Source organism: Anomaloglossus baeobatrachus, chromosome 1 (assembly GCF_048569485.1).
Source record: "Anomaloglossus baeobatrachus isolate aAnoBae1 chromosome 1, aAnoBae1.hap1, whole genome shotgun sequence".
Classification (NCBI taxonomy): Eukaryota; Metazoa; Chordata; class Amphibia; order Anura; family Aromobatidae; genus Anomaloglossus; species Anomaloglossus baeobatrachus.
Window position 1 is genome coordinate 780767472 of NC_134353.1, and position 27546 is coordinate 780795017.

A 27546-nucleotide genomic window follows, 5' to 3' on the forward strand; every position below is an offset into this window, starting at 1 on the left:
TACAAATAGAAGAAAACAGTTTTGTGTTTTGGGTGGGTGGTTTACTACAGGGAACAACCCCTTTAAGTGATTGTGCAAGGGGGAAAAAAAAAAAAAAACATTGAAAAAGGGCTGCTGAAGTTTTCAGGTAGAGCATGACCGCTGTGTATGAATGCAGCCTAAGGCTATGTGCCCACGCTACAGGATTTACCGCGGATTTACCGCGGATTTTGCCGCGGATTTGCCGAAAATCTGCAGCAGCAGCACTTCCAAGCCATTTCAATGGCATTTTGGAAATGCTGTGCCCATGCTGCGGATTTTTCCGCGGCGGATTTTGATCCGGAAAAATCTGCAGCATGTCAATTGTTTGGTGCAGATTTGGTCCGGATTTTTGGTTTTGAATGGGGGAAAAAAAAAAAAAAATGAAATCCGCATCAAAATCCGCGGCAAATCCGCGGTAAATTCGCGGCAAATCCGCGGGTGCGGATTTGCCGCAAAAGTCGCGGATTTTCAGGCAGAAAAATCCGCAGGGACATTCTAGCGTGGGCACATAGCCTATAGCTACACAAAGATGTCAATGCACAGCTGGAAGGTGGAGAATCTGGTATAAAATGATCTGAAAAGTAACGTACATGTAAGCAACTCAGCCATTTCTATTACATCACCATATGCTGCTAAATCTGATTTTTGACGTTTTTCTAACACTTGATTGTGAGTGATATTTGCAAAATGCTCGAATATTACTATGTCAAAGCAGAATCACTTTAGTGGAATCTTTTATTAAAACAGACAGGTAAATAAGCTAAAACGACATGAAGAATACTCAGCTAATTTATATAGAAAGCCTGCTAAATTCCTGTAATGCACTACGGTGTGTATATGAAGATAAAGCATGGAGAAGGTGCACGGAGTGGTTTACATTCATTTAGATTTTGGAGCCTCTTTGACATGAATCTTGAAATACCTGTATGATCTATAGTAATCACTTTGCATTCCATACAATGTGATCCATATGACAATGACCTGCAATGACCTGTCAATGCAGCGGAGTGGGTGGGGAGAAGCTGCCGCAGACCCACTCCTATGCCTTTTCACACCCACCTGGGGCTCCTGCTGTCAACTATGGTTTTTCTCTGAAATGATCCAGTGTTTAACGCAAAACATTGACAATTCTACAGAGCGAGCTGGGTGTCTGATTAATACAACCCGTGGTTCTGGCAGCATGAATCAGGGAGGGATCCCTGTAAGTTCTTCACTTTCACTACAGTTATGATCCTTTAGTATTTTCTAACAGAGGCGCTACTAGATCAGGGCATGCTACGCACATCCCTTCAGATTTAGTTGTACTGCTTAAAGTTCTGCATCGATACACGCAAAAAGAAAATGAGCTTATAGTCTCCAAGACGTACCTTCAGCATGTAATAAAAAAAAACAAAAAAAAAAACGTCTTTTTCTGTGTTAAGTTGTGCTGGTACACTTAAAACATATTTGTTTCATCCTTAAAAAGTGGTCTGATGACAAAGTTCTTAAGTGTTTTGAAAATGTAAATTATAACCACACTATTCTACTTTATCACCAAATAGTTGGTTCCTGACCTTGCCTCTTGGTCCCCCATGTATAGCTTGTAACACGTGTAGGAAGCTTCCTCATCCTCATGTGTTAGTGATGCAATTAATGGTACTGTAATTAATCCCTGTCGGCTCGGCTATTCTATTTATCAACAAGTCTGCAGTAACTGCTGCCCAGCGTGCAAAACACAATCCCTCCAGAGAGCGGGAACAGTGGGGATTAGAAGGGAGGAGAGCCGTCCTGGACCACAGGGAAGGGGGTGATTGAGATGCACGTGATCAGAGTACCAGACACCACACAAATCGGAGAAACACCAGGACTTTGGTAAGAGGCACTGCTGTATGTAACAGAGCTGCTACTATAATCCAGGTTACTATATGTTACTGCAGTTAATCCATTCACACACTATTTTTAAAGTTGATCAAACTCCCTTAATAAGGGAACCCAGTCACCAGTTTTGGACCTATAACCTTCGGCCACCACCAGTGGGCTCTTATATACAGGCTTCTAACATGCTGTATATAAGAGCCCAGGCCGCTGTGTAGAACGTAAAAATCACTTTATAATACTTACCTAAACGGTCGCTGCGGTGGAGTTGGGTCATATGGGCGTCTTCGTTCTCAGATGCTGGCGCCTCCTCTTTCGGCAAGTTTTGTCGTCCTTCTGAAGCCGGGGTGCATGACGTGTCCTATTTCATCCACACTCACCAGCATTGAGGTCCTGCGCATGCACACTTTGATCTGCCCTGAGCAGGGCAGATCAAAGTATTGTAGTGCGCCTGCGCAGGACCGGTGAGTGTGACGTAGACATGTCATGCACACAGGTTTCAGGAGGAGGACGAAGATGGCCGAAAGAGGAGGCGCTAGCACAGAAGAACGGAGACACCCATATGGCCCAACTCCACCGAAGTGACCATTTTAGGTAAGTATTAAGTGATTTTTACGTTCTACAAAGCAGCCTGGTCTCTTATATACAGAATGTTAGAATGCAGTATATAAGAGCTTACTGATGGTGGCCGCAGCTTATAGGCCCCAAATCTGGTGAAAGCTTCCCTTTAAGTCTAAATGATTAGCAAATACTTAGGAGTGTCACAATATGTCCTGTATGTTTACCATTTACGAGATATCAAATTGTACACATTCACCCAATCCTGAAAACCAAGCATGCCCCATAGGATCTCAAAAACATTATTAAATCTCGGGAAAAAGTTCCATGCGACCAATCAGATTACAGCTTTCATATTCTAATCTATACAGAAATAAATCTAGTGTCTAATGGGCTATCATAGCCATCTTCTCTATTTTTAGAGCAAAATGAAGTAATAAAAGTGATTTGTAAAGTTCCTTTATCATAAGCATGCCTGAATTTCCCAAATCCAAGTGTACCTTGTCAAGAGAAAAACTTTTAAAAATGGCAAGTTTAATATGGGATGTCTTGAGCGCCATTCTCTTGATTAATCTGACATCACATCTCCTCCCCCTGCTTCATCGATTGACAGCACCGACTTCCCTTGAGAATGCGCTGTCAATCAATGAAGTAGCTGAGGAGCTTGGCGGTCCATCATGCACCAAGCTCATAATTTGAGTGCTACTTTAAAAATTGTTTCTTGAAAAAGAGCCTACATGTAGTAACTACAGGTACGCGGCTTCTCATGGAAAGCCACTCTACATGGACATGCATTTACTTCATAATGTTATTTTTCCCCTGACATATGCCCTTCTATTAAAAAAATAAAATCCATAATGGCAACAACTCACGTCGAGGAGCATCTTCTACCCTCTTCTACCCATAAAACTTATGTAATTAAATGATTAGAGACCCATCCATTGTTTTATGGATAGTACCATCTTGTGCTTCATGCAGAACCTGGCATAGTCATACAGGCTCAATAGAAATCCTTCACGTATTGCTGTGCCCGACATGCAGTGAATCCAGTGGATGGAGGCAGAGATCCTTAGGTTTTAAAATGTGCATTTACAATGCAAATCATTCAAAAGAAACAAAGAAAAAAAGTTTCCAGCACATAAGAAAAAAAAATACAAAGTGGTCATTGGTTATCGTAAAGGGAGTGTCGGCACAAATGACTGCTCAAGCCAAGCACAAGCGCTCACTGCATCCATGATGTGGCCAAAAAGTTCAATGCACCTTCCCATGTACTGGTTTGCATCCATCTCTACCCTCATATTCCATGATTGATAGCATTCTGTATTTACAGAAAAAGTATATAGGTGGGAAATAAATAGGTAAGAAGGTGTGCTGAACTGGTCGGTGCACTCTTGGTTTGCATGGTCATTTTGTGATAAGAGACTGCCTTTAACTACATTGGATGGTTCACATGCAATATTGGTGCATGGCATTACATGAAATCAAAGCCTGAGCCAAGATCAAGAGCCAGATAGTCAATAAAATGAGAGATTGGTTAATAGTCTGATTGTATTCTGAAGCCACTAAAAGTGGTGTTGTGGTCTAACTGGCTCCAGGAGTCTATACCATTTACCGGTCTCCGGATTCTTTGTTTTAAGAAATTGAAATAAAATATATATTATATATATATAAATATAATATAATATAATATAATATAATATAATATATATATATATATATATATATATATATATATATATATATATATATATCCCTTTTGTTATAAAGTGAAGAACAACAGTTGATGCTTAAATGTAATAAATGTTGGAGATAATATATATTTATGGAGGTATACATCTCTCCATCTCACAAGTTTGCCTCCATCTGTTATTGAGCTCCTCCTTTGCAGACAATCCATCAACCTCAGTTGTTGCATATCAAGATGCAAATTAGACGCACATGCGTTTAATTAGACAGTATAGGTGTGCCTTAGGCTGGCCACAACAATAAACCACTAAAATGCGCAGTTTTACAGTATTGCGTGTCCGGGGAGGGGTGTTCAGAACACCAGTCAGTATCTGCTGTGACCACCATCTGCCTCACGCAGTGCAACACATCTCCTTCGCATAGAGCATTTACCCATTCAGGTCAGTTAAGTTGACGAACTGCAGTCAGGTGGAGACTCTGATGAGGATGACTAGCATGAAGTTGAGCTTTTCTTAGATGGTTTCTGACAGTTTGATGCAGCAGCTGTCCGGGTGGCCAGTCTCAGATGATCTTGGACTTGAAGATGTTGGATGTTGAGGTCCTGGGCAGGCATGATTACGCGTGATCTGTGGTTGTTCGGCCGGTTGAATGTACTGCCAAATTCTCAAAAACCTTTTGTGGCTACGTATGGTAGAGAAATGAACATTCAATTCATAAGCAACAGCTCTGGTGGACATTAATGTAGTCAGTATGCCAACTGCACACTCCCTCTAAATCTGTAAAACCTGCGACATCTGTGGCAATGTGCTGTGTGATAAAACTGCACATTTTACAGTGGCCTTTTATTGTGGCCAGCCTAAGGCACACCTGTGTAATAATAATGCTGTCTAATCAGCATCTTCGTATACCACACCTGTGAGAAGTTCTCACTAACAGATTTATACATTTGTGATTAGAGAAAAAGGCCTTTTATGTAGATAGATAGATAGATAGATAGTAATTTAGAACTCCCACTATGGTTATTGATTAAATGTTATAACTAAATGTGGCGTATATGAGAAATTCTACCATTTCCCCTTCAGAAAAAAATAAATAAATGAAATTAAAATGTAAAATGAAGACATTTATTTTAAGTCTCAGAAGTTTTAGTGTTACCACATAGTGAACAGCAATGCATTCAGGAACACACTAAGGCATCACATCAGCTAGAAACAAAAAGCATGCTATGGGAATCTGAGGTTGGGGGCACGCAGGAGGTACGGGACGCGCAAATAGCCAGTCATGCAAAGAAGCAGAAAATACCTGTACCGAGCCACCATGTCTGTCAGCTGCTAGGTGGGCTCTTACGTGGTGGGGGTTGGCCTGCTGGGAGTCCCAAGCTGCCCTGTGGTCTGCCGACTGCTCATTATATAATGCATAAAACATGCATGGAAAAGGAAGGAGAAAAACCCAAAACATATTAAACACCTCATGCGTCATCACATGTGAAATTAAATAATGAGAGCAAGCAAATTATACCAGATATGAAGAGTTATCATTACAGCGCACACTACACTTTAAAGCAAAAAATGGCATGCAAAATAGAAAAGCAGAAAGCACATAATTAGTGGAGTCCAGTCGGGTTAGGCTTTTATTGCCGCTATGGGATTATGCCATTAGCTGCTGGCAAAGATGCATAGCCAAAGACTGTGCTGCGTTCAGAGACACAAAAGGTGCGCATATGACAACCCGTATAAATATACTGCAGTGCACATGTGCAAAAATGCATATATTTATACAAAGGCCCAGGAGCCTGTGGATGAAATGTAATGGGACATATTCATGAGTAAAATCATATTTAATAAGAACGAATGGTAAACAGAAATGACTAACAAGATGCATCTCACCAACTATGCTGTAACAATGCACAAAACAATTTTTTTTTAAAGTGACAAAGGGGTGGAGTAAAGAACAATGGGGCCCCAGCGGGTCCCACGGTGTTACTGTCATTCATGGCATTATAGATAGTTGTGTGTGTCTTTATAAATGACTGCACTGCTGTTTAAGAAGGTCCCATGTCACGCCATTCTTCATATCCCCTCATGTCTGTACAATAAATACCAGATTTCTGTATCTAATGCAAGAACCCTTGAAGAGTGCATATCACCAATCTGGAGTGTCCTTATTTAATAAGAGTGAGCAGCCTCAGACTGGTGATTTTACAGACAAAAGCGCGCAGAACACTCCCTAATGGCCTCTGAAAAGGCCGGCTTACTAGCAAAAGTAGGGCCTAAAGAACTAGGCTTTGGGATTTCGGCATGCAGATGGGGGAGGGGGTAAGCGGGGATTCCACCACCCTCCGCCACTCCTCTCAGTTACAGCACGAGATCTCGCTCTGTGTACTAAAGCAACACTTGCGCATAACTACGTGCTGACCAAACAGTAACAAACTTAGAGCGGTAACCGTTCAGTCACGTCTTCATTAGAAAGTAATTGTGTTGTTTGCTAATAAGCGCCGAGTCTCAGGCAGCAATGTTCATGTTATACCTCCTGATTCTCAGTTTACATCCGGCTCCTAGTTTCAGATTTTTCTCTCTGATCAGCCAACATGTGCATCTAACAGGCATGGGAGGATCTGAGATCCACCCGAGGTGGTTAACCAGGTAACTCCCGCTGTCAAACTCTGACAGTGGAATTTAACATGTGGCATCAGAGGGTGCGCCATTCCCTGCACCGATCGGCACTTACAATGGATTGTCATGGTAGACAGGGGTCAGCTGATTAGCTCTGTCTCATTATGATCCTCCTTTGAACGCTGGCTGATAATCCTTATTTCTGATATACACAGCGATGCTCATGCACTGCTCTGTACAGCACAAGCAATTGAATGATTGCAGCTTCAAGTCCCCTAAGAGGACAACTAAACACAGTAAAGAAAAAAAAACGTTTAAAAAGATAGGAAAAAAAACCCACACAAAAGTACAAATCATAGAGCTTAGAAGGATTCGGCTAGTCTGTTTCTAATCATTTGAGGTCACAGACCTCATGGAAATCTGAATAATTAACTCATTAGAAGGGCAAAATGAGCAAATGTAAGTATACGGTGCTATATAAAATGATGACTACAATGTATTAAGAGGATAAAAATGCTGACGGTAGTACTTCTTTAAGATGCCCATGGCCTACCTAGAATATAGGTCACCAATAGCAGATCTGTGAGGCATCAGCTGTATGGAGCCATGCTGTTCAGGCTCTGTACAGTGTGTATCCAGTTTTTGGGTGGGGTCCCCGATGCCACAACGGCAATTGAGAACCTATCCCAAGAAGAAAATCCATACCAAAGCAGTGGACAACTTTCTATTTACAGGATTGTGAAAACACTAAGGGCACGATTTTAAACGGGGAACCCGACAGATTCAAGTCATCGGAATTTGTTGATTTCGGCAATCGACCATTTAATCTCAGGTGTTGGGGCAAGTAATGGTCCGTAAGTTAAAATTCATATGTCCAGTCCCTCTCTTTCTTCAGAAGAGCTGCACAGCTACCAGAGGCTTCCAGCACTAGCGCTGTGGAATTAATGGCACTATATAGGCAAGTAAAATGGCCAGAGTCATTTGATCCACACAATCAATAACATGCTGCTTATATTGAAAAAGGTTAAAAGGAGTAATATGTTACTACTGTAATAATTGCAATGGCAAAAATCAGTCTCAAGCCTGGAAAAATGGTTTCCCTGTGTTATGCCGTATGGAAACTTAAAGAGCCATTCACTATTTGCAAGTGTAAACCTCATTTGAAAAAAAAATAAAACAGAAAAGGGGGGGGGGGGGAGGGGACAAAAAAAACAAAACAAAACAAAAACAAGTAAACAGCCCCGCAGACATTAATGGGTACTTTATATCTTTGAAAACGTGGATAATACAAATATGTTAAAGTGGAAGTCGGAATAAGAGCTTTCTTGACAATAGAGGTCACCAAGGCTCTGCTTACTCCCCTTTGGGCTGTTAGCATGAAATCTTTGGGCCAGAATTAAACACTCTTGGCTGTCCCCTCTTGGATTTCAATGTAGACTATTTTTGCAATACACTAGTGTAACGCTGCTTCAAAAACTACAAGTAAAAAAATAGGGCATTTTCCCATTAAAGCTGTATGAGCAACTTATGGCACAAGGCCAGGAGTACATACAATCCATCTGCACGTATACATATTCTCTAACGTAACAAACTATGCCCTAGATATTGGGCTAAGATAAAATTAAGTGATATGTTAGTGGTGGTGTACAAAATGTGTGCTTACAGAAAGGTTATTTGTATTACCATACAATTTAGGTTTATTAATTACAAATTAAGTATTTGCTAATACAAACAATGGAAATTAAACCACGAGGCTTCCAACATTTACCTGGTTTTTGGCTTGCTGCATCTTATCTCTGTGTTGATGTGCTTCTCTGTTTGATGAAAGTGCTGGATCGGCATGAATGGAGCCAACTGGGGTGGGCTAAAGTCAACGAAAAAGTATATAAAAACAAAGAATGAGAACTATTCCGAGAAACTGAAGACCTGCAGATGAAACCACTGTGGCATGTGAAATAACTATAGAATAAGGAACCGCTGAGTACAATATACATTCTGTAATAAACTGACTGTCTAGTGTCAATTATTGAATGTAGCCACTCCAGAAGGTAATGCTGACCCTATAATAACACCCCCATCTGCACAGAAAGGTCTCCCACCAAGCCAACCAGAACCCTACTCTAAATTGGCCAGGGGCAAGAATCCTGAAATATCTGAGATGGCCTCAATGTTAGGCCGGTGTCACACTTGCATCACCCGTCACACACTCTCCTCACAGGAGCAGGTCGGTTGCATGTATCTCTATGCAGCTGAGACGCTCCTGTCCGGAGAGTGTGTGGCCGTGATGGCTAATGCAGCGCGAGATACACGCGAGGCACTCGGAAGTGTGACACCGGCCTTAGGCTTATTATAGGGACATGTAGTAAGGCTTCAGAAATACTTTATTCCTCTTGGAAAAGCCGAATTTGAATACTTTTTGCCCAAAAAAATCATTCCCTAGATCAGTGTTCCCCAACTCCAATCTTCAGGAGCCACCAACAGTACATGTTTTCTGGATTTCCTTAGTATTGTATAATAGTATAATATAATTACCTGCACAGGCGATAATTCCAATACTAGGGAAATCCTGAAAATATGCACTAATGGTGGCCAGAGGGCTGGAATTGGGGGAACACTGGCCTAGATCTTTGTTGAACGTGGAACTCTCCTACAGGAGAAACTTTACTCTTAGACCTCCCAAAAAAAAAAAAAAAAAAGGGCCATCTCTAAGGAGCCATGTGCACAGTTATCCATCTCACTGCCCAACCGTAGTGGGCAGAACTTTGAGCACAGGAGCACCAAGCATGCTTGACCTCATCATTCAAAGTCTAAGGTCTGACAGACAGTATCATGAACAGCGCTGGACTATCAGCCAGCCCCATAGACCTGAGAGCATCACCACTCATGCTCAGCCATCACCCCATTCAAAATCCTATCTGTAGTCATGCATATACCAAATCGAATACCAAATCTATGGATGGTTGAGGGTCCTAGTCTTTAGACAGGTGATAAATGTCCTTTGAGAACATCTATTTAAGGAATGACTAGAAATTTAGTTGTCAGAGAAACCAATCTAGCACAGCTATATTTCTGTCTTCGGTACCTCACCCGTACATCACAGGGCCCTGGTCAGCGAGAGAAGAAATATTCCTTACTTGACTGTGGGTCCTTACTGGGAAGAACTTTAAGGAAGGAAAGACAACTTTAAATCTAGCACCTGCCGATAAAATACTACTTCTCCCATGGAGTATTACCTGACCCTGTTTGGACTAGGAAGAATTAGTATAGTACGGAGGCCATCATACCTGCACCTGACAGTGACAAAACGAAATATATTAAAATTATTCACTTGTAAGACCACCAGACTCCCTAATGAACAAAAGACAAGCTTGTTTTTCAGTTTTCAAAAGAGGAGAAAGACTCATCAAAAACACAAATCTTATGTCACCAGGAGGTTTGTGTAAATCTAGATACTCAGATCAGTGTCCAATATAAACCTGTAAACCAGTCTATTACAGGAGAGCACAACCCACAAGGACAGTCCACATGCGTGGGCAATAGGATTAGGTATATGTGCAGTCTGGGTCACATCACTGAGGAGATAAAGAAATGATTTCAGCACTTACCAGTTGCTTACCAATCCAGTCATACTCATAATCAAACATATATCCCTTTCGATCAAACAAGTCTGTAAATAATTTCCGTAAGTAGTCATAGTCCGGTTTCTCAAAAAAATCTAGCCGTCTTACGTAGCGCAAGTATGTGGCCATTTCTTCTGCAAATAGGAAAAAAAAAAGAAATACACTGACTTGTAATAATTGGTAATATTTATATAAGCAGGCATTCATTCTGTTACAGGATTAGATCAGAAAATTATATATTTGCTGTCAATTTATTTGGGATATTGATTTTTATTTTTTTTTTTTTTTTTTTAAAGATACAGGAAAAAAAAATATGCAATTTTCCCACAGACCATGGGGTCCATTTTTGACTTCTATCTAGTGTACTTTCAGAAAGTTTTCAGCAGTCTTATCACCATAGACAGGCTTACAAGAACAGGAAACACCTTTATGCAATTAGCCTCAGAGGAAGAGAACAAGGCTTCAAATTCCATCTAACAGAAGTAGAAATCCTAAAGCCCATGACTGGTGATGGGTAGACTCGCAGATGACCAGGATCGGCGGGTCTAACCAGGCTTTACAAAAAAAATAAAATAAATAACTGGTCCGGCCCAGAATTGATTCCGGATATCTGGCTGGACGCCGTAACAAAAGTCTAGGGGGCCAGAATCCGGCACTTAAATATGGTGGAAGAAGAGCTAGGGGGAATGGAGCAAGCGCACTTTACTTACTAAGTCTCCAGCGCCTGTACCTGCTTTCACACCTCCGTTTTTTGCTATGCGGCAAAATCCGGCACTTTGCAGGAAAAACGCAACCTTTTTTTTTGCTGCTGGTTGCGTTTTTCCTGCATAGACTTTAATTAGTGCCGCATTGTGCCGCATGGCCTTGCGTTCGGTCCGGTTTTTGCCGCATGCGGCAGATTTAGCCGATGCGGCGGCCGGATGGAACGTTGTCTGGCACGTTTTTTTGTGCGGCAAAAAAAAAAAAACCGCAACGCGCCGCATCCGGCGCTTTTCTCAATGCATCCCTATGGATGCCGGATGCGGCAAAAACCGGACGGGCCGCATGTAAAAAACGTATGCAAACTTATGCGTTTTTTTCACCGCATCCGTTGCATAGGTTTCACAGCCGGATTGAGACGCACTGCTCAAACCGGATGTGAGAAAGCAGCCTAACTCTTCTGGGGCCGCTCGTTATTACTCATCCATATTCACTACTTTCCTTGGCCACTGTCAGTCCCTGCGTCCGATTGGTTGCAGTCAGACGCGCCCCCAGCCTGTGTGACAGCGTCTGACTGCTTGAAATCACAGTTGTCTGCGTGTCACTATCATGGTATAAAACTAAATTAAAAAAATAAATAAATAAATTGTCGTAGGGCCCCCTGTATTATGACATCCAGATCAGAAAGCCCACGGCTACTCCCCCCGGCCGTGCACTTATCTTTGCTGTGTATCAAAATAAGAGGAACAAAATTCGTGGGGGGTTTTTTTTTTGTTAAATAAAAAATGAAGTAAATACATTTTTTTAAAAAAATCATTGTGCGGTCTCCCCAATTTTGATACCCAGCCATGATAAAGTTCAACAGCTGCCTGGAAGAAGCTACAGCCACGCATGAGACTCGTTAAATATAATGCGCTTGCTTGATTCTGAAATTTTATTTCCAGCGTTGTCAGTTCCGGATAATTAGCTGGAGTTCCCTGAGAAGTCCGGGCTCGGGCCCAGCACCCATATACAGTCAGAGTCCGCCCATCACTACCTATGACCCTTTAAAAAGGAAATCTGTCCACAGGTTTTTGACACCCAATCTGAGAGCTTGTAAACAGAGATCCTGATCAAAAGGACAGCAAGCAGCTCAGTAAGTGACACACTGCTAGAATCAGGGTCTCTGCCTTTCCATTAGGTTACTCTCAGATGAGGTAGCAAAAACCTGGTAACAGATTCCCTTTAAAATGTCTTTGTACATAACTTAGGATCATGTACAGCCATACCAGCTGAACCTCCTTTTGCAGATGTGTCTCTCAGGACTTTAAACGGAATCTGTCACCAGGTTTTTGCTACCCCATTTGAGAGCAGTATAATGTAGAGACAAAGACTCTGATTCCAGCAATGTAACACTTACTGAGCTGTTTGCTGTCATTTTGATAAAATCGATGCTTTCTTTCTGCAGACCTAGCAGTTATACAGAGCTCATATGATGAACTACCTGGCAGAACGCCAAAGAGTCCTCTAATGATAATCTGCTGCTGACTAAACGTGATTGTTTCAAAACTACACTAAGCAGCCTAGTAAGTGACAGAGCTAGATTCAGGATCTCTGCCCCTACGTTATGCTGCTCTCAGATTAGGTGGCAAAAATGTGGTGACAGACTCCCTTTAAGAATTAACAGAAGCCTTTGACAGAGGGGTGTAATGGGTAAAGTGAGGAGGCCTGATCATGGGCAAGTGGCCTTATGGGCAATGTAATGCCTCCCTGGGAAATTAAATGCCAATAGCTTCCTCACACTGTCTCTAGTGTAACCTTATTAAGTAGTAACATCTCCATACACCGCTGAGAACACAGGATCCACCCATCGTTATAGGCAATGTTCGGCTATGTGCACCACATTTGCTTGTTCTGGCAGAAAAATCGCTAAGGCACAACCTTGTTTTTGTGCGTTTTTTCCATTGCTTTTAATTGAAAAAAAAAAAAAAAAAAAGAAGAAGAATTGATATGCTGCAAGGAAAACCAAAGAAAACAAAAATTGTGAACGTGTGCACAACATTTGTCCTTGTTTGTTATCCTTGCAGATGTGAAAATCTGCAAAAAAAAAAAAAAAAAAAAAAAGGCGCAGCAAAAACGCCCTGCTCCCCTTCTCACAATGACCTCTGCACATACTTATCGGACTTTTCAATACAAATAAACATCAGTCAGTATAACAGGCAGTGGTCAGTGTGAAAATTGCAGGATTTTTTCACTTTTATTTTTTTTATACAAATTGCAATATGATTTATAGAATAAGTAGAAATCTTTCAAACGCTACATATAAAATGTGATTTAGCAAAAGGCCATTTTCTTGTCACAATCTTTTAAACTCAAACATCAAGATTAAAACCAACTGTTGAAATGTCTCCAAACACGAAGTCTTTTAGAGCTCCCCAACAATTTAATGGGACTTACAGAGGGAGAAAAGTATTGAACAGGTCTTCGATATTGTAATTTATTGTACTTGTACATTTACTTAGAAAATCAAAAAGTGAATTTATTTCATTAATTCAATGCAAAAAATGAAACACATATATAGAGTCATTACACACACAGGGATCTATTTCTAGTGTTTATTTCTGTTAATGTTGATGATTATGGCTTACAGCCAATGAACACCCAAAAAAGTCATTATCTCAGAAAATTAGAATATTATATAAGACCAACTGATAGAATTATTTTAAACTCAGAAATGTTGGCGCCTCCTGAAAAGTCTGTACAGTAAATGCCTCAATAGTTGGTCGGGGCTCCTTTTGCATGAATTACTGCATCAATGTGGCATAGCAGGGCGAACAGCGTGTGGCACTGCTGAGGTGTTATGGAAGCCCAGGTTGCTTTGATAGCAGCCTTCAGCTCGTCTGCATTCTTGAGTCTGGTGTCTCATCTTCCTCTTGACAATATCCCATATATTCTCTATTGGGTTTAGGTCAGGAGAGTTTGCTGGTCAATCAAGCACAGTGATACTGTGGTTATTAAACCAGGTATTGGTACTTTTGGCAGTGTGGACAGGTGCCAACTCCTGCTGGAAAATGAAATGGTCATCTCCAAAAAGCTTGTCAGCAGAGGGAAGCATGAAGTGCTCTAATATTTCCTAGTACACGGCTGCACTGACTTTGGTCTTCAAACCATCACTGATTGTGGAAACTTCACACTAGACCTCAAGCAGCTTGGATTGTGGCCTCTCCACCCTTCCTCCAGACTCTGGGACCTTTATCTCCAAAAGAAATGCAAAACTTACTTTCATCTGAAAAAAACACCTTGGACCACTCACCAACAGTGAAGGTCTTTTTTTCCTTGGCCCAGGTAAGACGCTTCTGGCGGTGTCTATTGGTCATGAGTGGCATGACACAAGAAATGTGACCGTTGTAGCCCATGTTTTGGATATGTCTGTGTGTGGTGGCTCTTGAAGCACTGATTCAAGCAGCAGTCCACTCATTGTGAATCTCCCCAAAATTTTTGATTGGCCTTTTCTTAATCCTTTCAAGCCTGCAGTTATCCCAATTGCTTGTGCATCTGTTTCTACCACACTTATTCCTTCCACTCTATTTTCCATTAATATGCTTAGATACAGCACTCTGAACAGCCAGCTTCTTTAGCTTACCCTCCTTGGACATCTGTCAAGTCAGCAGTCTTCCCCATGATTGTGAAGCCTACTGAACCAGACTAAGGAAACATTTTAAACCCTTGGGAAGCCTTTGCAGGTGTATTGTAGTAATTATTCTAATGTTCTGAGATGACTTCTGGGTTTTCATTAGCTGTAAGCCATAATCAAAATTAACGGAAATAAACACTTGAAATAGATCACTGTTTGTAATGACTCTACATAATATATGCGTTTCCTTTTTTGTATTGCATTCACTTCAGTAACTTTGAGGATATTCTAATTTATTGAGATGCACTTGTATTTCTAAGAGGTGCCATTGACATGAATTTCTCACTAGATGTTGGTAACAACCCATCCAATCCACACAGACAGAAAGCAAAACCATACATGTCCATTGATTAAGTTGTATAATAATGAGAAATGTCACAAGTATAAGGCTCTGTGCGCACTAGAAAAAGGATTTTTCCTTAAGAAATTTCTTGAGTGAAGGATTAGTGCACCTGCGTTAAAAAAACGCACAAATAACGCTCCAAAAAAAACGAATGCATTTTTCAGTGTTTTGGTGCGTTTTTACCGCTTTTTTTGCAGGTTGGTCCCTGCGTTTAATCCCCTGCGTTTAATGCTTCAACAGCAATAATATAGAGAATAGATAGATAATGGATGGATAGATGGATAGATGGATAGATGGATGGATAGATGGAATTAAAAAAAAAGACGTGGGGTCCCCCATATATTTTGTAGCCAGCTAGGGTAAAGCAGAAGGCTGCAGCCTTCAGACCACAGCTGGCAGCTTTACCTTGGCTGGTAATCCAAAACAGAGGGCACCCCACGCTGTTATTTTACATTAAATAAATAATTTAAAAGCAAAAAACATGGGGTCCCGCCAAATTGGATCACCAGCCAAGGTAAAGCGGACAGCTGTGGTCTGGTATTCTCAGAGTAGGGAGGTCCACAGTTATTGGACACTCCCCAGCCTAAAAATAGCAGGCCACAGCCGCCCCAGAAGTGGCGCATCCATTAGACGTGCCAATCCTGGCGCTTTGCCCCAAATCATCCTGTTGCTCTGGTGCGGTGGCAAACGGGGTACTAAAAGGGGGGGGGGGATACCAGATGTGTAATGTCACCTGGCATCAAGCCCTGGGGTTAGTGATGTCACGCGTCTATCAGATACCGGCCATCAAAAACCCAGTCAGTAAAAAAATAAAAAAAATAGACAACAAAAAAAAGTTTTATTTCAAAAAACACTACCCAAAACATTCCCTCTTTCACCATTTTAATGAAAAGAACAATCAAATCCAGGTCCGGCGTAATCCAATAAGGGGGTCCCACGACGATCCATACCATAGTCACTGTCCCAGTCAATGAACAGAATGTTCCCCATTGGCTGGGAGAGTAGTGCAGTGACCTGAGCTAACATCAGTAGGTCAGCCGAGATCACTGCAGGGGACGACGAGCGCTGCTGTCAGGAGGTTAGATGAGATCATTACGTGCTGTGACGATCTCCTGCTCTCCTGACGTCAGCGCTGTCACTGACTTCTGTGCCTGCCGCGTTCTCAGCGATACGCGGGAGCCCGTGACGTCACCGCTAGTGACAGTCTCGGGCCGCCCGCAAGACGTGAAGTGAGAACGCGGCGGGCAATGTTAGGCAGTGACAGCGCTGACGTCAGGAGAGCAGGAGATCGTCATAGTAGGTAATGATCTCATCTAACCTCCTGACAGCAGCGCTAGTCATCCCCGCAGCTGCCCGCACTGCAGTGTGAGAAGCTGCTGATCCTGCAGTGTGGGCAGCCGCGGGGCTGGCAGGGAGCAGGACACAGACTGCACGGGCACCTGACTGAGGTCACATAGAAGTGCTTCCGTGCGGCGTCCAGGGATCGAGTGTGAGCTGTGTGTGTTTACACTTTGCTTAGCTTCCTCTTCCTGTCATAATGACATCACTTCCCTGCAAAACGCAGGGCAGTGATGAACATTATGTCCCGAAAGACGTGAAATAACGCGGGAATAACGCAGGAAAATGCAATGAAACGCACAGAACTTGCAGCCTGCGTTATTCCCTGCGTGATTTCATGATTACATTACAGTCAATGGAGTGAATAATGCAGTTAGCTGCAGAAAAGAAGTGACATGCTCATTCTTTTTCTTAAGAAAATCTACTGAAAGAATTTTCTTAAGAAAAAAACGCAGTGTGTGCACAGCTAATTTTTTTTGCCATAGGTTTTGCTGGGGAATGTCTGCAGAAAGGTTTCAAGAATTTCTCAAGAAATTTCTGTAGCAAAAACGCACCAAAAACCAGGGTAAAAAACGCAGTGTGTGAACATAGCCTAAAGCCTTTTCTGGTGATGACAGCTTCAAGACGCCTTCTATAGAGAGAAACTAGGTGCATGCATTGCTCAGGTGTGATTTTGGCCCATTGTTACAGAGACTCTTTAAATCCTGAAGGTTCTGCGAGCTCCCTCTATGGACTGAGCTTTAGTTCCTTTCATAAATTTTCAAATGGATTCAGGTCAGCAGACTGGCGGGGCCCATTATAGCAGCTGGCAGAAGATTTTTGTCTTTTTAGGAAGAATGTCTCAATATATTTGTCCATCCATCCTCCGTAAGCTGAAAAACAGTCTCACATCACATCACGATGTGTTCCCACCTGCAAACTTCACTTAGTATGGTGTTTTGGAGTGATATGCAGCGCAGTTTAGCATCTAACCATGGTGTGTATTATGGCATCCAAAGAGTTTAATTTTGGTCTCACCTGACCAGGCTATTCTCTCAGTATTTCACAGGCTTGTCTAAATGTTGTTGAGCAAACGTTGACTGAACAAAAAACATGTACAAGCGTATTTAGAGTCTCGCATGGTCAGCATGCATACAGGTCATGGAGGCTGAGTGCATTACTTATGGTTTTCTTTGAAACTATTGTACCTGCTGATTCCAGGTCTTTCTGTAGCTCCACAAGTGTTTTTTGGCTCTTGGATAACTCGATAATTCTTTTCACTTTGCTGTCTCAAATCTTGTGGGGAGCACCTGGTTGTGGCCGGTATATGGTTTAATGTTATTTCCATTTCTGAATTATGGTCCCAGTAATGCTCAATAGAACCGTCAGCCTTTCAAAAGGATGGCGTTCATAGGTGTACAGTCATGACAAGTACCCAGCAATGGTGTTGTGGCCATCAGCACCCAGCAATCAAGTTTCAGGGAAGTCAAATGGTGCATAGAACAGTGCGCCCCCCAGAGAGTGACAGCAGCATATAATATTTTAACATACGATTGTGAAGCAGAGCTTTATTAGAGGCAGATGATGTCTAAACAACATAGCCATCATCTGCTGGGAAAGGTGCAGGCTTAGCCCCACAGTATCAAAGAAGGTAACCGGACATACAGTGCCTTACGAAAGTATTCGGCCCTTTTGATTTTTTTTTTCAACCTTTTTCCACATTTCAGGCTTCAAACAAAGATAAAAATGTTAATGTTATGGTGAAGAATCAACAAGTGGGACACAATTGTGAAGTTGAATGAAATTATTGCTTATTTTAAACTTTTATAAAAAAAATAAACTGAAAATTGGGGCGTGCAATATTATTCATCCCCTTTAAGTTAATACTTTGTAGCGCCAACTTTTGCTGCGACTACAGCTGCAAGACGCTTGTGGTATGTGTCTATCAGTTTTGCACATCGAGAGACTGAAATTCTTGCCCATTCTTCCTTTGCAAATAGCTCGAGCTGAGTGAGGTTGGATGGAGAGCGTTTGTGAACAGCAGTTTTCAGCTCTTTCCACAGATTCTCGATTGGATTCAGGTCTGGACTTTAACTTGGCCATTCTAACACCTGGATACGTTTATTTGTGAACCATTCCATTGTAGATTTTGCTTTATGTTTTGGATCATTGTCTTGTTGGAAGACAAATCACCGTCCGAGTCTCAGGTCTTTTGCAGACTCCTACAGATTTTCTTCAAGAATGGTTTTGTATTAGGCTCCATCCATCTTCTCATCAATTTTAACCATCTTCCCTGTCCCTGCTGAAGAAAAGCAGGCCCAAACCATGATGCTGCCACCACCATGTTTGACAGTGGGGCTGGTGTGTTCAGGGTGATGAGCTGTGTTGCTTTTACGCCAAAAATATCGTTTGCTACTGTGCCCAAAAAGTTTGATTTTGGTTTCATCTGACCAGAGCACCTTCTTCCACATGTTTGGTGTGTCTCCCGGGTGGCTTGTGGCAGACTTTAAATGACACTTTTTATGGATATCTTTGAGAAATGGCTTTCTTCTTGCCACTCTTCCATAAAGGCCAGATTTGTGCAATGTATGACTGATTGTTGTCCTATGGACAGACTCTCCCACCTCAGCTGTAGATCTCTGCAGTTCATCCAGAGTGATCATGGGCCTCTTGGCTGCATCTCTGATCAGTCTTCTCCTTGTTTGAGATGACATTTTTGGAGGGACTGCCGGGTCTTGGTAGATTTGCAGTGGTATGATACTCCTTTCATTTCAATATCATCACTTGCACAGTGCTTCTTGGGATGTTTAAAATTGTGGAAATCTATTTGTAACCAAATCCGGCTTTAAACTTCTCCACAACAGTATCATGGACCTGCCTGTTGTGTTCCTTGGTCTTCATGATGCTCTCTGTGCTTTAAACAGAACACAGACTATCACAGAGCAGGTGCATTTATACGGAGACTTGATTACACACAGGTGGCTTATATTTATCATCATCAGTCATTTAGGACAACATTGGATCATTCAGAGATCCTCCATGAACTTCTGGAGTGAGTTTGCTGCACTGAAAGTAAAAGGGATAAATAATATTGCACGCCCCAATTTTTAGTTTATTTTTTTTTACAAAAGTTTAAAACAAGCAATAAATTTCGTTCAACTTCACAATTATGTCCCACGTGTTGATTCTTCACCATAACATTACATTTTTTATCTTTATGATTAAAGCCTGAAATGTGGGAAAAGGTTGAAAAATTCAAGGGGGCCGAATAATTTCGCAAGGCACTGTATATTCTGCTGGTAAATTATATGTCAGAAAAAAGTTCATATGGAAAGGTAGAGGTCCCAAGCCCCCTCGGTCTCATAAGACAGGTCTTACAGATGTAATAACTCCCCATTTATATCATTTACAACTATTTCTACAAGGGAAGAACAGTTTTGAGGTCTGATGTAATGTGGGCAGCCACAAATCAGTATATAGTAGGGTGAGAAGTAAAAATTAATTTTCCAGAACTATTCAGGTCAAGGTTTTATTTTTTTATTGATAGGAGAGCGTATTCTGCCGAGCATTCGTATACTAATCAGAGAGCCTATGGGTAACATATGTCGTGTAGTCTGCCGAGCCTTCCTTTACAGAGATGAGATCCTGTGTGCAACATATGTCACTATACAAAGGCATAGGTTCTTTATTTCTATAGGCAAATGTTGGAAAATGCCATCAAGAGACAGTAAGAAAGCCCAATGGGATGACTCCATAGCCTGCATGTTACATATATTTCACAGAAATCACTTCAATTAAGCTTTTGTGATCAGTAACAGTAAAAGATTAAGAGTCAACCAACATGGCCGCAGAATCTGCTTATTGGTTTTGCTAAAAGATCTGTCAAAACTAAATGGAGAGACTGTAAAAATGCTTTCTATACCCTGCATGCTGCATTATAGCCTTTGCTTTGCTGGCTGAAGAATGAGTTAACTAAGAACCTGTCAGTCAGCTTACTATGAAAGGGAACTTGAAAACTCTTATCTGTTATTCCGAGCTCCTCTCAGCCGGTTTAGGTCCACAGACCACATCAAAGTTGAAAGTGTACAGAAGAAAAAAAAATACATTTGTCCAAGCCAAACTGCAAAAATTTTAATGAACGCCAATTGCAATTTAATTCATTTTTTAACATTAAGTTTCAAATATATGCATTTGAAGAAGTGGTTCACCCATATTTATTATTGTCCACATCGATAGGTTAAGAAAAAGAGAATTTTGTTACTTACCGTAAATTCTTTTTCTTATAGTTCCGTATTGGGAGACCCAGACCATGGGTTTTTAGCTTCTGCCTCCGGAGGACACACAAAGTACTACACTTAAAAGTGTAGCTCCTCCCTCTGAGCTTATACACCCCCTGGGGAGCAGACCCAGCCAGTTTAGTGCAAAAGCTGAAGGAGAATAGCCACCCACAAGTAGAACAGAGCAAAAGCCGGAACAACCGGAGACTCTGTCCACGACAACAGCCGGTGATAACACGCAGAACAAGAAAATTGCCAACAGGCAACAGGGAGGGTGCTGGGTCTCCCATTACGGAACTATAAGAAAAAGAATTTACGGTAAGTAAACAAAATTCTCTTTTATCGTTCCTTTGGGAGACCCAGACCATGGGACGTTCCAAAGCAGTCCCTGGGTGGGAAATAAACAGAAAAAACTAAGAAGTAGGCAGAACCTAACTTCACAAATGGGCGACAGCCGCCTGAAGGATGCGTCTGCCCAAGCTCGCATCTGCCGAAGCATGAGCATGCACTTGGTAGTGCTTCGAGAAGGTATGCAGGCTAGTCCAAGTGGCAGCCTGACAGACTTGTTGAGCCGTAGCCTGGTGCCTGAAAGCCCAAGAGGCACCGACAGCTCTGGTCGAATGTGCCTTGATCCCCGGCGGGGGAGGCACCTGAGTACTCTGGTAGGCGTCCGAAATGGTCGATCTAATCCAACGGGCTAAGGTCGCCTTAGAAGCAGAGAGGCCCTTGCGCCGACCTGTGGTTAGCACAAAAAGAGAAGTGCACCGCCTAAGTGCAGCGGTGCGAGACACATAGATCCGGAGAGCACGCACCAGATCCAGAGTATGCAGCGCTTTTTCAAAGCGATGAACAGGAGCCGGACAAAAGGAAGGTAGGGTAATGTCCTGGTTAAGGTGGAAAGGAGAGACCACCTTAGGAAGAAAGTCCGGAGTCGGACGGAGAACCACCTTGTCTTGATGAAAAACCAAAAAAGGTGACTCCGAAGAGAGCGCAGCCAAATCAGAGACTCTCCTGAGGGAAGTTACGGCCACAAGAAAGGCCACTTTCTGTGAAAGACGATACGAAGAAACTTCCCTAAGAGGCTCAAAGGGGGGTTTCTGCAAAACCGTGAGAACCAAATTAAGGTCCCAGGGATCCAAGGGCCGCCGGTAAGGCGGAATGATGTGAGACGCGCCCTGCATGAAGGTGCGGACCTGAGCCAGCCGAGTGAGACGCCGCTGGAACAGAACTGACAGAGCTGAGATTTGTCCCTTGAGAGAGTTGAGGGACAGTCCTAGCTGCAGACCGGACTGTAGAAAAGACAGAAGGGTCGGCAAGGAGAAAGGCCAAGGAGGATGGTCGGTAGAGCGACACCAGGACAGGAAAATTCTCCAAATCCTGTGATAGATCTTAGCGGAGGAAGACTTACGGGCCCGAGTCATAGTGGAGATTACTTCAGGAGGAATACCAGAAGCCGTCAAAATCCAGGACTCAAGAGCCACGCCGTCAATTTGAGAGCCGCAGAATTCAGGCGGAAAAACAGGCCTTGCGAAAGTAGGTCTGGACGGTCCGGGAGATGCCACGGCAGCTCTACGGACAGATGGAGCAGGTCTGGATACCAAGCTCGCCTGGGCCAGTCCGGTGCAATGAGGATAACTCAACGGCCCTCCATTCTGATCTTGCGCAAAACTCTGGGCAAGAGAGCTAGAGGGGGAAACACGTAGGACAGATGAAACTGGGACCAGTCTTGAACCAGAGCGTCCGCGGCGAATGCCTGAGGATCGTGGGAGCGAGCCACGTAAACGGGAACCTTGTTGTTGTGACGGGATGCCATTAGGTCCACGTCCGGAGTGCCCCATTTGCGGCAGATTGACTGAAACACTGCCGGGTGCAGGGACCACTCGCCACCGTCCACGGTTTGACGGCTGAGATAATTTGCCTCCCAGTTTTCCACGCCTGGGATGTGGACTGCGGATATGGTGGACTTTGAGTCCTCCGCCCATTGAAGGATGCGTTGTACCTCCAACATTGCCAGGCGGCTGCGTGTCCCGCCTTGGTGATTGATGTAGGCAACCGCTGTCGCGTTGTCTGACTGGACTCGAATGTGCCTGCCCGCCAACAGGTGATGAAAAGCTAGGAGAGCTAGAAGCACGGCTCTGGTTTCCAGCACATTGATCGAGAGGGCTGATTCGGACGGAGTCCAAGTGCCCTGCGCTCTGTGGTGGAGACATACCGCTCCCCAGCCGGATAGACTGGCATCCGTGGTGAGGATCACCCAGGACGGGGCCAGGAAGGAGCGCCCCTGGGACAGAGAGAGGGGCCGAAGCCACCACTGAAGAGAGCTCCTGGTCTGTGGCGACAGAGCCACTAACCTGTGTAAGGAGGAAGGCCGCTTGTCCCAACAGCAGAGAATGTCCAGCTGCAGGGGGCGCAGATGGAACTGGGCAAAGGGAACAGCCTCCATTGACGCCACCATTTGACCCAGCACCTGCATCAGACGCCTGAGGGTATAACGGCGGGGCCTCAGCAGAGAGCGCACCGCCAGTTGGAGGGACTGCTGTTTGATTAAGGGCAACTTCACAAGTGCCGGCAAAGTCTCGAACTGCATCCCTAGGTACGTGAGACTCTGGGTCGGTTTCAGAGTGGATTTGGGCAGATTGACCAGCCACCCGAATTGGGCTAGAGCGGCGAGAGTGAGCGAGACACTCCGCTGACAGTCTGCGCTGGATGAAGCCTTGACTAGAAGGTCGTCCATGTAAGGAATCACTGCCAACCCCTGTAGGTGCAGAACCGCAATCACTGCTGCCATGACCTTGGTGAATACCCGAGGGGCTGTGGCCAACCCGAAGGGGAGAGCCACAAATTGGAAATGATCTTCTCCGATTGCAAAACATAGCCAACGCTGGTGTGAAACTGCAATTGGCACATGCAGATAGGCATCTCTGATGTCGATGGACGCCAGGAAATCCCCTTGGGTCATTGAGGCAATGACTGATCGCAGAGACTCCATGCGAAAGTGCCGCACCTGAACATGCTTGTTGAGAAGTTTGAGATCCAGGATGGGCCGGAAGCTACCGTCCTTTTTGGGGACTAGGAAGAGATTGGAGTAGAAACCTCTGAACCGTTCCCGGGCGGGAACCGGTACAATTACTCCGTTGGCCTGTAAGGATGCCACGGCCTGAGAGAAGGCGGCGGCCTTGGAGCAGGGGGGAGTTGAGAGAAAAAAATCTGTTTGGCGGGCTGGAAGAGAATTCTATCCTGTAGCCGTGGGAGATGATATCTCTCATCCACTGATCAGACGTGTTGAAACCAAGCGTCGCCAAAGTGGGAGAGCCTGCCACCGACTAAGGACGTTGCCGGAGCGGGCAGATAGTCACGAGGAGGCTGCCTTAGTGGCAGCACCTCCTGCGGTCTTCTGTGGACGTGCTTTTGGGCGCCAGTTGGATTTCTGGTCCTTGGCTGAGTTAGCGGACGCGGACGAGGCCGAGGGCTTAGAGGACGACCAGTTGGAGGAACGAAAGGAGCGAAACCTCGACTGATTCCTACCCTGGGCAGGTTTCCTGGCTTTGGTTTGTGGCATGGAAGTACTCTTCCCGCCAGTAGCTTCCTTAATAATTTCATCCAGCTGTTCTCCGAACAGCCGGGACCCAGCAAAAGGGAGCCCAGCAAGGTACTTTGAAGAAGCATCTGCCTTCCACTCTCGAAGCCACAAGATCCTGCGGATAGCGAGGGAATTAGCCGAAGTCAACGCAGTGCGGTGAGAAGCCTCCAGCATGGCAGACATGGCATAGGATGAAAAAGCTGAAGCTTGGGAAGTCAAGGCAACCATTTCGGGCATAGATTCCCTGGTGAGGGAATGCATCTCCTCTAGAGAAGCAGAGATGGCTTTAAGAGCCCACACTGCTGCAAAAGTCGGGGAAAACGAGGCCCCCGCCGCTTCATATATGGATTTGGCCAGAAGGTCAATCTGGCGGTCAGTGGAATCCTTAAGGGAGGTGCCATCAGCCACTGACACAACGGTCCGGGCTGAGAGCCTAGACACCGGGGGGGGTCTACCTTTGGGGACTGAGCCCACTCCTTGACCACCTCAGGTGGAAAGGGAAAACTGTCATCAGAACCACGCTTTGGGGAGAGAGTTTGTCAGGACAGGCCCTGGGCTTGGTCACAGCGGCCTGAAAACTGGAGTGGTTAAAGAACACACTCTTTGCCCTCTTAGGCGAGGTAAACTGGTGCTTTTCTGCCAGAGAGGGTTGCTCCTCTGATACTGGCGGATTGAGATCCAGTACAGAATTAATAGAAGCAATCAAGTCACTAAGATCTGAGTCACTTTCGGACAGATCAATGGGGTACATGGAGTTAGCCTCCGAGCCCCCTGTAAAGGCATCCTCCTCATCCTGCGAGTCAGCTCTTGAATCAGAGCCACGGGAGGAGAAGGGAGAGGGAACCCTGCGTCTCTTCTCAGGAGGACGGGGACTGGGACCTGATGATGAATCCTCTGTGAGCTCCGGTCCTGAGAGACCCCTAACAGCAGAGGCACCCTGTGAAGGGGGCTGATGCATATTCAGCAAAGTCCTGGACAGAAGTCCCATGGACTCAGCAAAAGACTGGGAGATAGACCTAGAAAAGGATTCTACCCAAGCCGGGGGCTCAGCCACAGGAGCAGCCTGAGAGACCACTGGGGGAGAGACTCCAGGCTGTGGCACCGCCAAGGTAGAGCAGGCATCACAATGTGGATAGGTGCTCGGTTCAGGCAGCAGGAGCTTACATGCAGCGCATACAGCATAAAGCTTTGGAGCGTTGCTCCTCGTGTGAGACATGCTGCTGGAGTGGGGGCTCTGCCAGAGAATGAACCGCAGAGAGTATATACAGAGGTCCACAACCAGAGACCAGTTGTGGCTTACCAGACCGCCGGAGCGGTGTTGTGTGCCCTCCAGATCCCGAAGCCTGGACCCCCAAACACAGCCCCTCAGCAGGGATGCAGAACGCAGACCAGCGCTGAGTGAACTCTGACAAAATGGCCGCCGGAGCGAAGAGAGGGGGCGGGACTTGCATGAAGAGCGGGATCTGGAGGGCCATAGAGACCTACAGGGGAGGAGACACGCACAGCAGTGGGGAGTGTCCCTCCCCTGTGCAGAACGGCCGCCGGGAGGAGCCGAGCCTGTCCCTCTGCATGAGTGACATGCGAGGGCAGTGAAACGAAACTAGGCCTCCGGCGAAGCCGGGGCCTAAATTTGAGCGGCGAGGCCGACGCGCAGGCCATCGGCGCGGTTCTCGGGCGACAGCTAGAGAACCCGCCGGAAATGTCAGTAAATACAGTAAGCACACTCTCCCCAAACAATAAAGCACAGGGACCCCCCAAATATAAACGTCTCAGGTACTTAGCTGCTGAGACGCAGGGCCAGGTCCCTGGGGATGAGTGCTCCGGTCCAGCAGGGTCCTGAAGGGCTGCGGATGGAGACCGGTCTCCTGCCAGGCATGGAGACCGTGCTGGCTCCCACTTCAAGCCAGAGCCCAGGAGGGATGGTGAAGGAGCACAGCATGTAAGGCTCCAGCCTAGGAAATCAACCTTACAACACCGCCGACACAGTGGGGTGAGAAGGGACATGCCGGGGGTCCAGACGTGGACCCGCAGTTCTTCAAACTCATTCCAAAAGGAAAAAATCATATGAGAATGCATGTGTGGATGTATGCCTCCTGAAGACAAAGCGATAAACTGGCTGGGTCTGCTCACCAGGGGGTGTATAAGCTCAGAGGGAGGAGCTACACTTTTAAGTGTAGTACTTTGTGTGTCCTCCGGAGGCAGAAGCTAAACACCCATGGTCTGGGTCTCCCAAATGAACGATAAAGAAACAAGGTTTCTCTCAAATGCCTTGTGTTGCCAATGGTGCCTGTTAGCGGCGCTATTGTGCACCGCTCTTCCTCATCGCCTGTATGAGCTGTACTTTTAAGTGAAACCATGGAGTTTTACCATATAGTATACTGGAAAAATGACAAAAAAACAAAAAAAAAAAACCGGCATTTGGAATTTTTTTTTTTTTTTTTTTAGATATTTTATTCACAGTGTTCACTATATGGTAAAACCATGATGTCTGAGGTCGGTGCGAGTTTGTAGACACTAAATATGAAAAAGGTTTACTTTTATGTAAAGGGTTAAAAAAAAAAAAATCAGAAGCTTGTCCGAAAGAAAATGTGGTGTACATTTTGCGCCATTTTCCGCGACCCGTAAAGTTCTTTTTAGGGATGTATGGCTCAGTTACTTTTTATATTTTGTGTCTCGAGTTGACATTTTAAATGGTACTATTTTTGCGCAGATGCTATGTTTTGATCGCATGTTATTGCATTTTGCGCATAATTTGTGGCGACCAAAAAACGTAACTTTGGCGTTTGGAATTTTTTGCTGCTACGTCGTTTACTGATTAAATTAATGCATTTTATATTTTGATCGGGCATTTCTGAATGCGGTGATACTAAATGTCTATAGGTTTTATTTTTTTACCTTTTAATTTTCAATGAGGCGAAAGGTGTGTGATTTGAACTTTTAGGTTTTTTTTTTTTTTTTAATTTTAATAGTACCCCTAGGGGGCTATAAGGATCAGCTGTCTGATCGCTCATTCATTTCTCTCGATCAGAGCAGCACCACTCAGATAGGGAGAAATGATCATTTCTTGTAAACAGCCAGTACTCGGCTGTTCCTTACAGGACCTGAGTCATGTGAGCTACAGGAGTCATCACACGACCCTGTGCTACCACGTTGCGTGACAGCCAGTATTGGCCTGCGAGTACAGATTTACCGCTATCGCCGTTAACATGGCGCGGTCACATCTTGACAGTGCCACTTAAGGGGTTAAAAGGCACTGGCGGAACGCGAGTCCACTCGTGCCTGGCAGGCACACGTTAGCTGTACAAG

The 27546-nt window shown here is 44.3% G+C and overlaps 1 protein-coding gene across 3 annotated transcripts in view; it reads right to left on the reverse strand.

Moving 5' to 3' along the window:
• Positions 1-27546, reverse strand: part of CSNK1G3 (casein kinase 1 gamma 3) — a 199436-nt gene that overhangs the window by 23601 nt on the left and 148289 nt on the right. For 2 of the 3 annotated variants that reach the window (XM_075324909.1, XM_075324903.1), the window contains exons 9-11: positions 10337-10485; positions 8500-8595; positions 5422-5517 (exon numbers count right to left, since the gene is read on the reverse strand). In XM_075324909.1, coding sequence (XP_075181024.1) covers positions 5422-5517; positions 8500-8595; positions 10337-10485 — 341 coding nt within the window. The remainder of the gene's footprint in view (positions 1-5421; positions 5518-8499; positions 8596-10336; positions 10486-27546) is intronic. The other variant, XM_075324915.1, reaches the window with a different exon arrangement.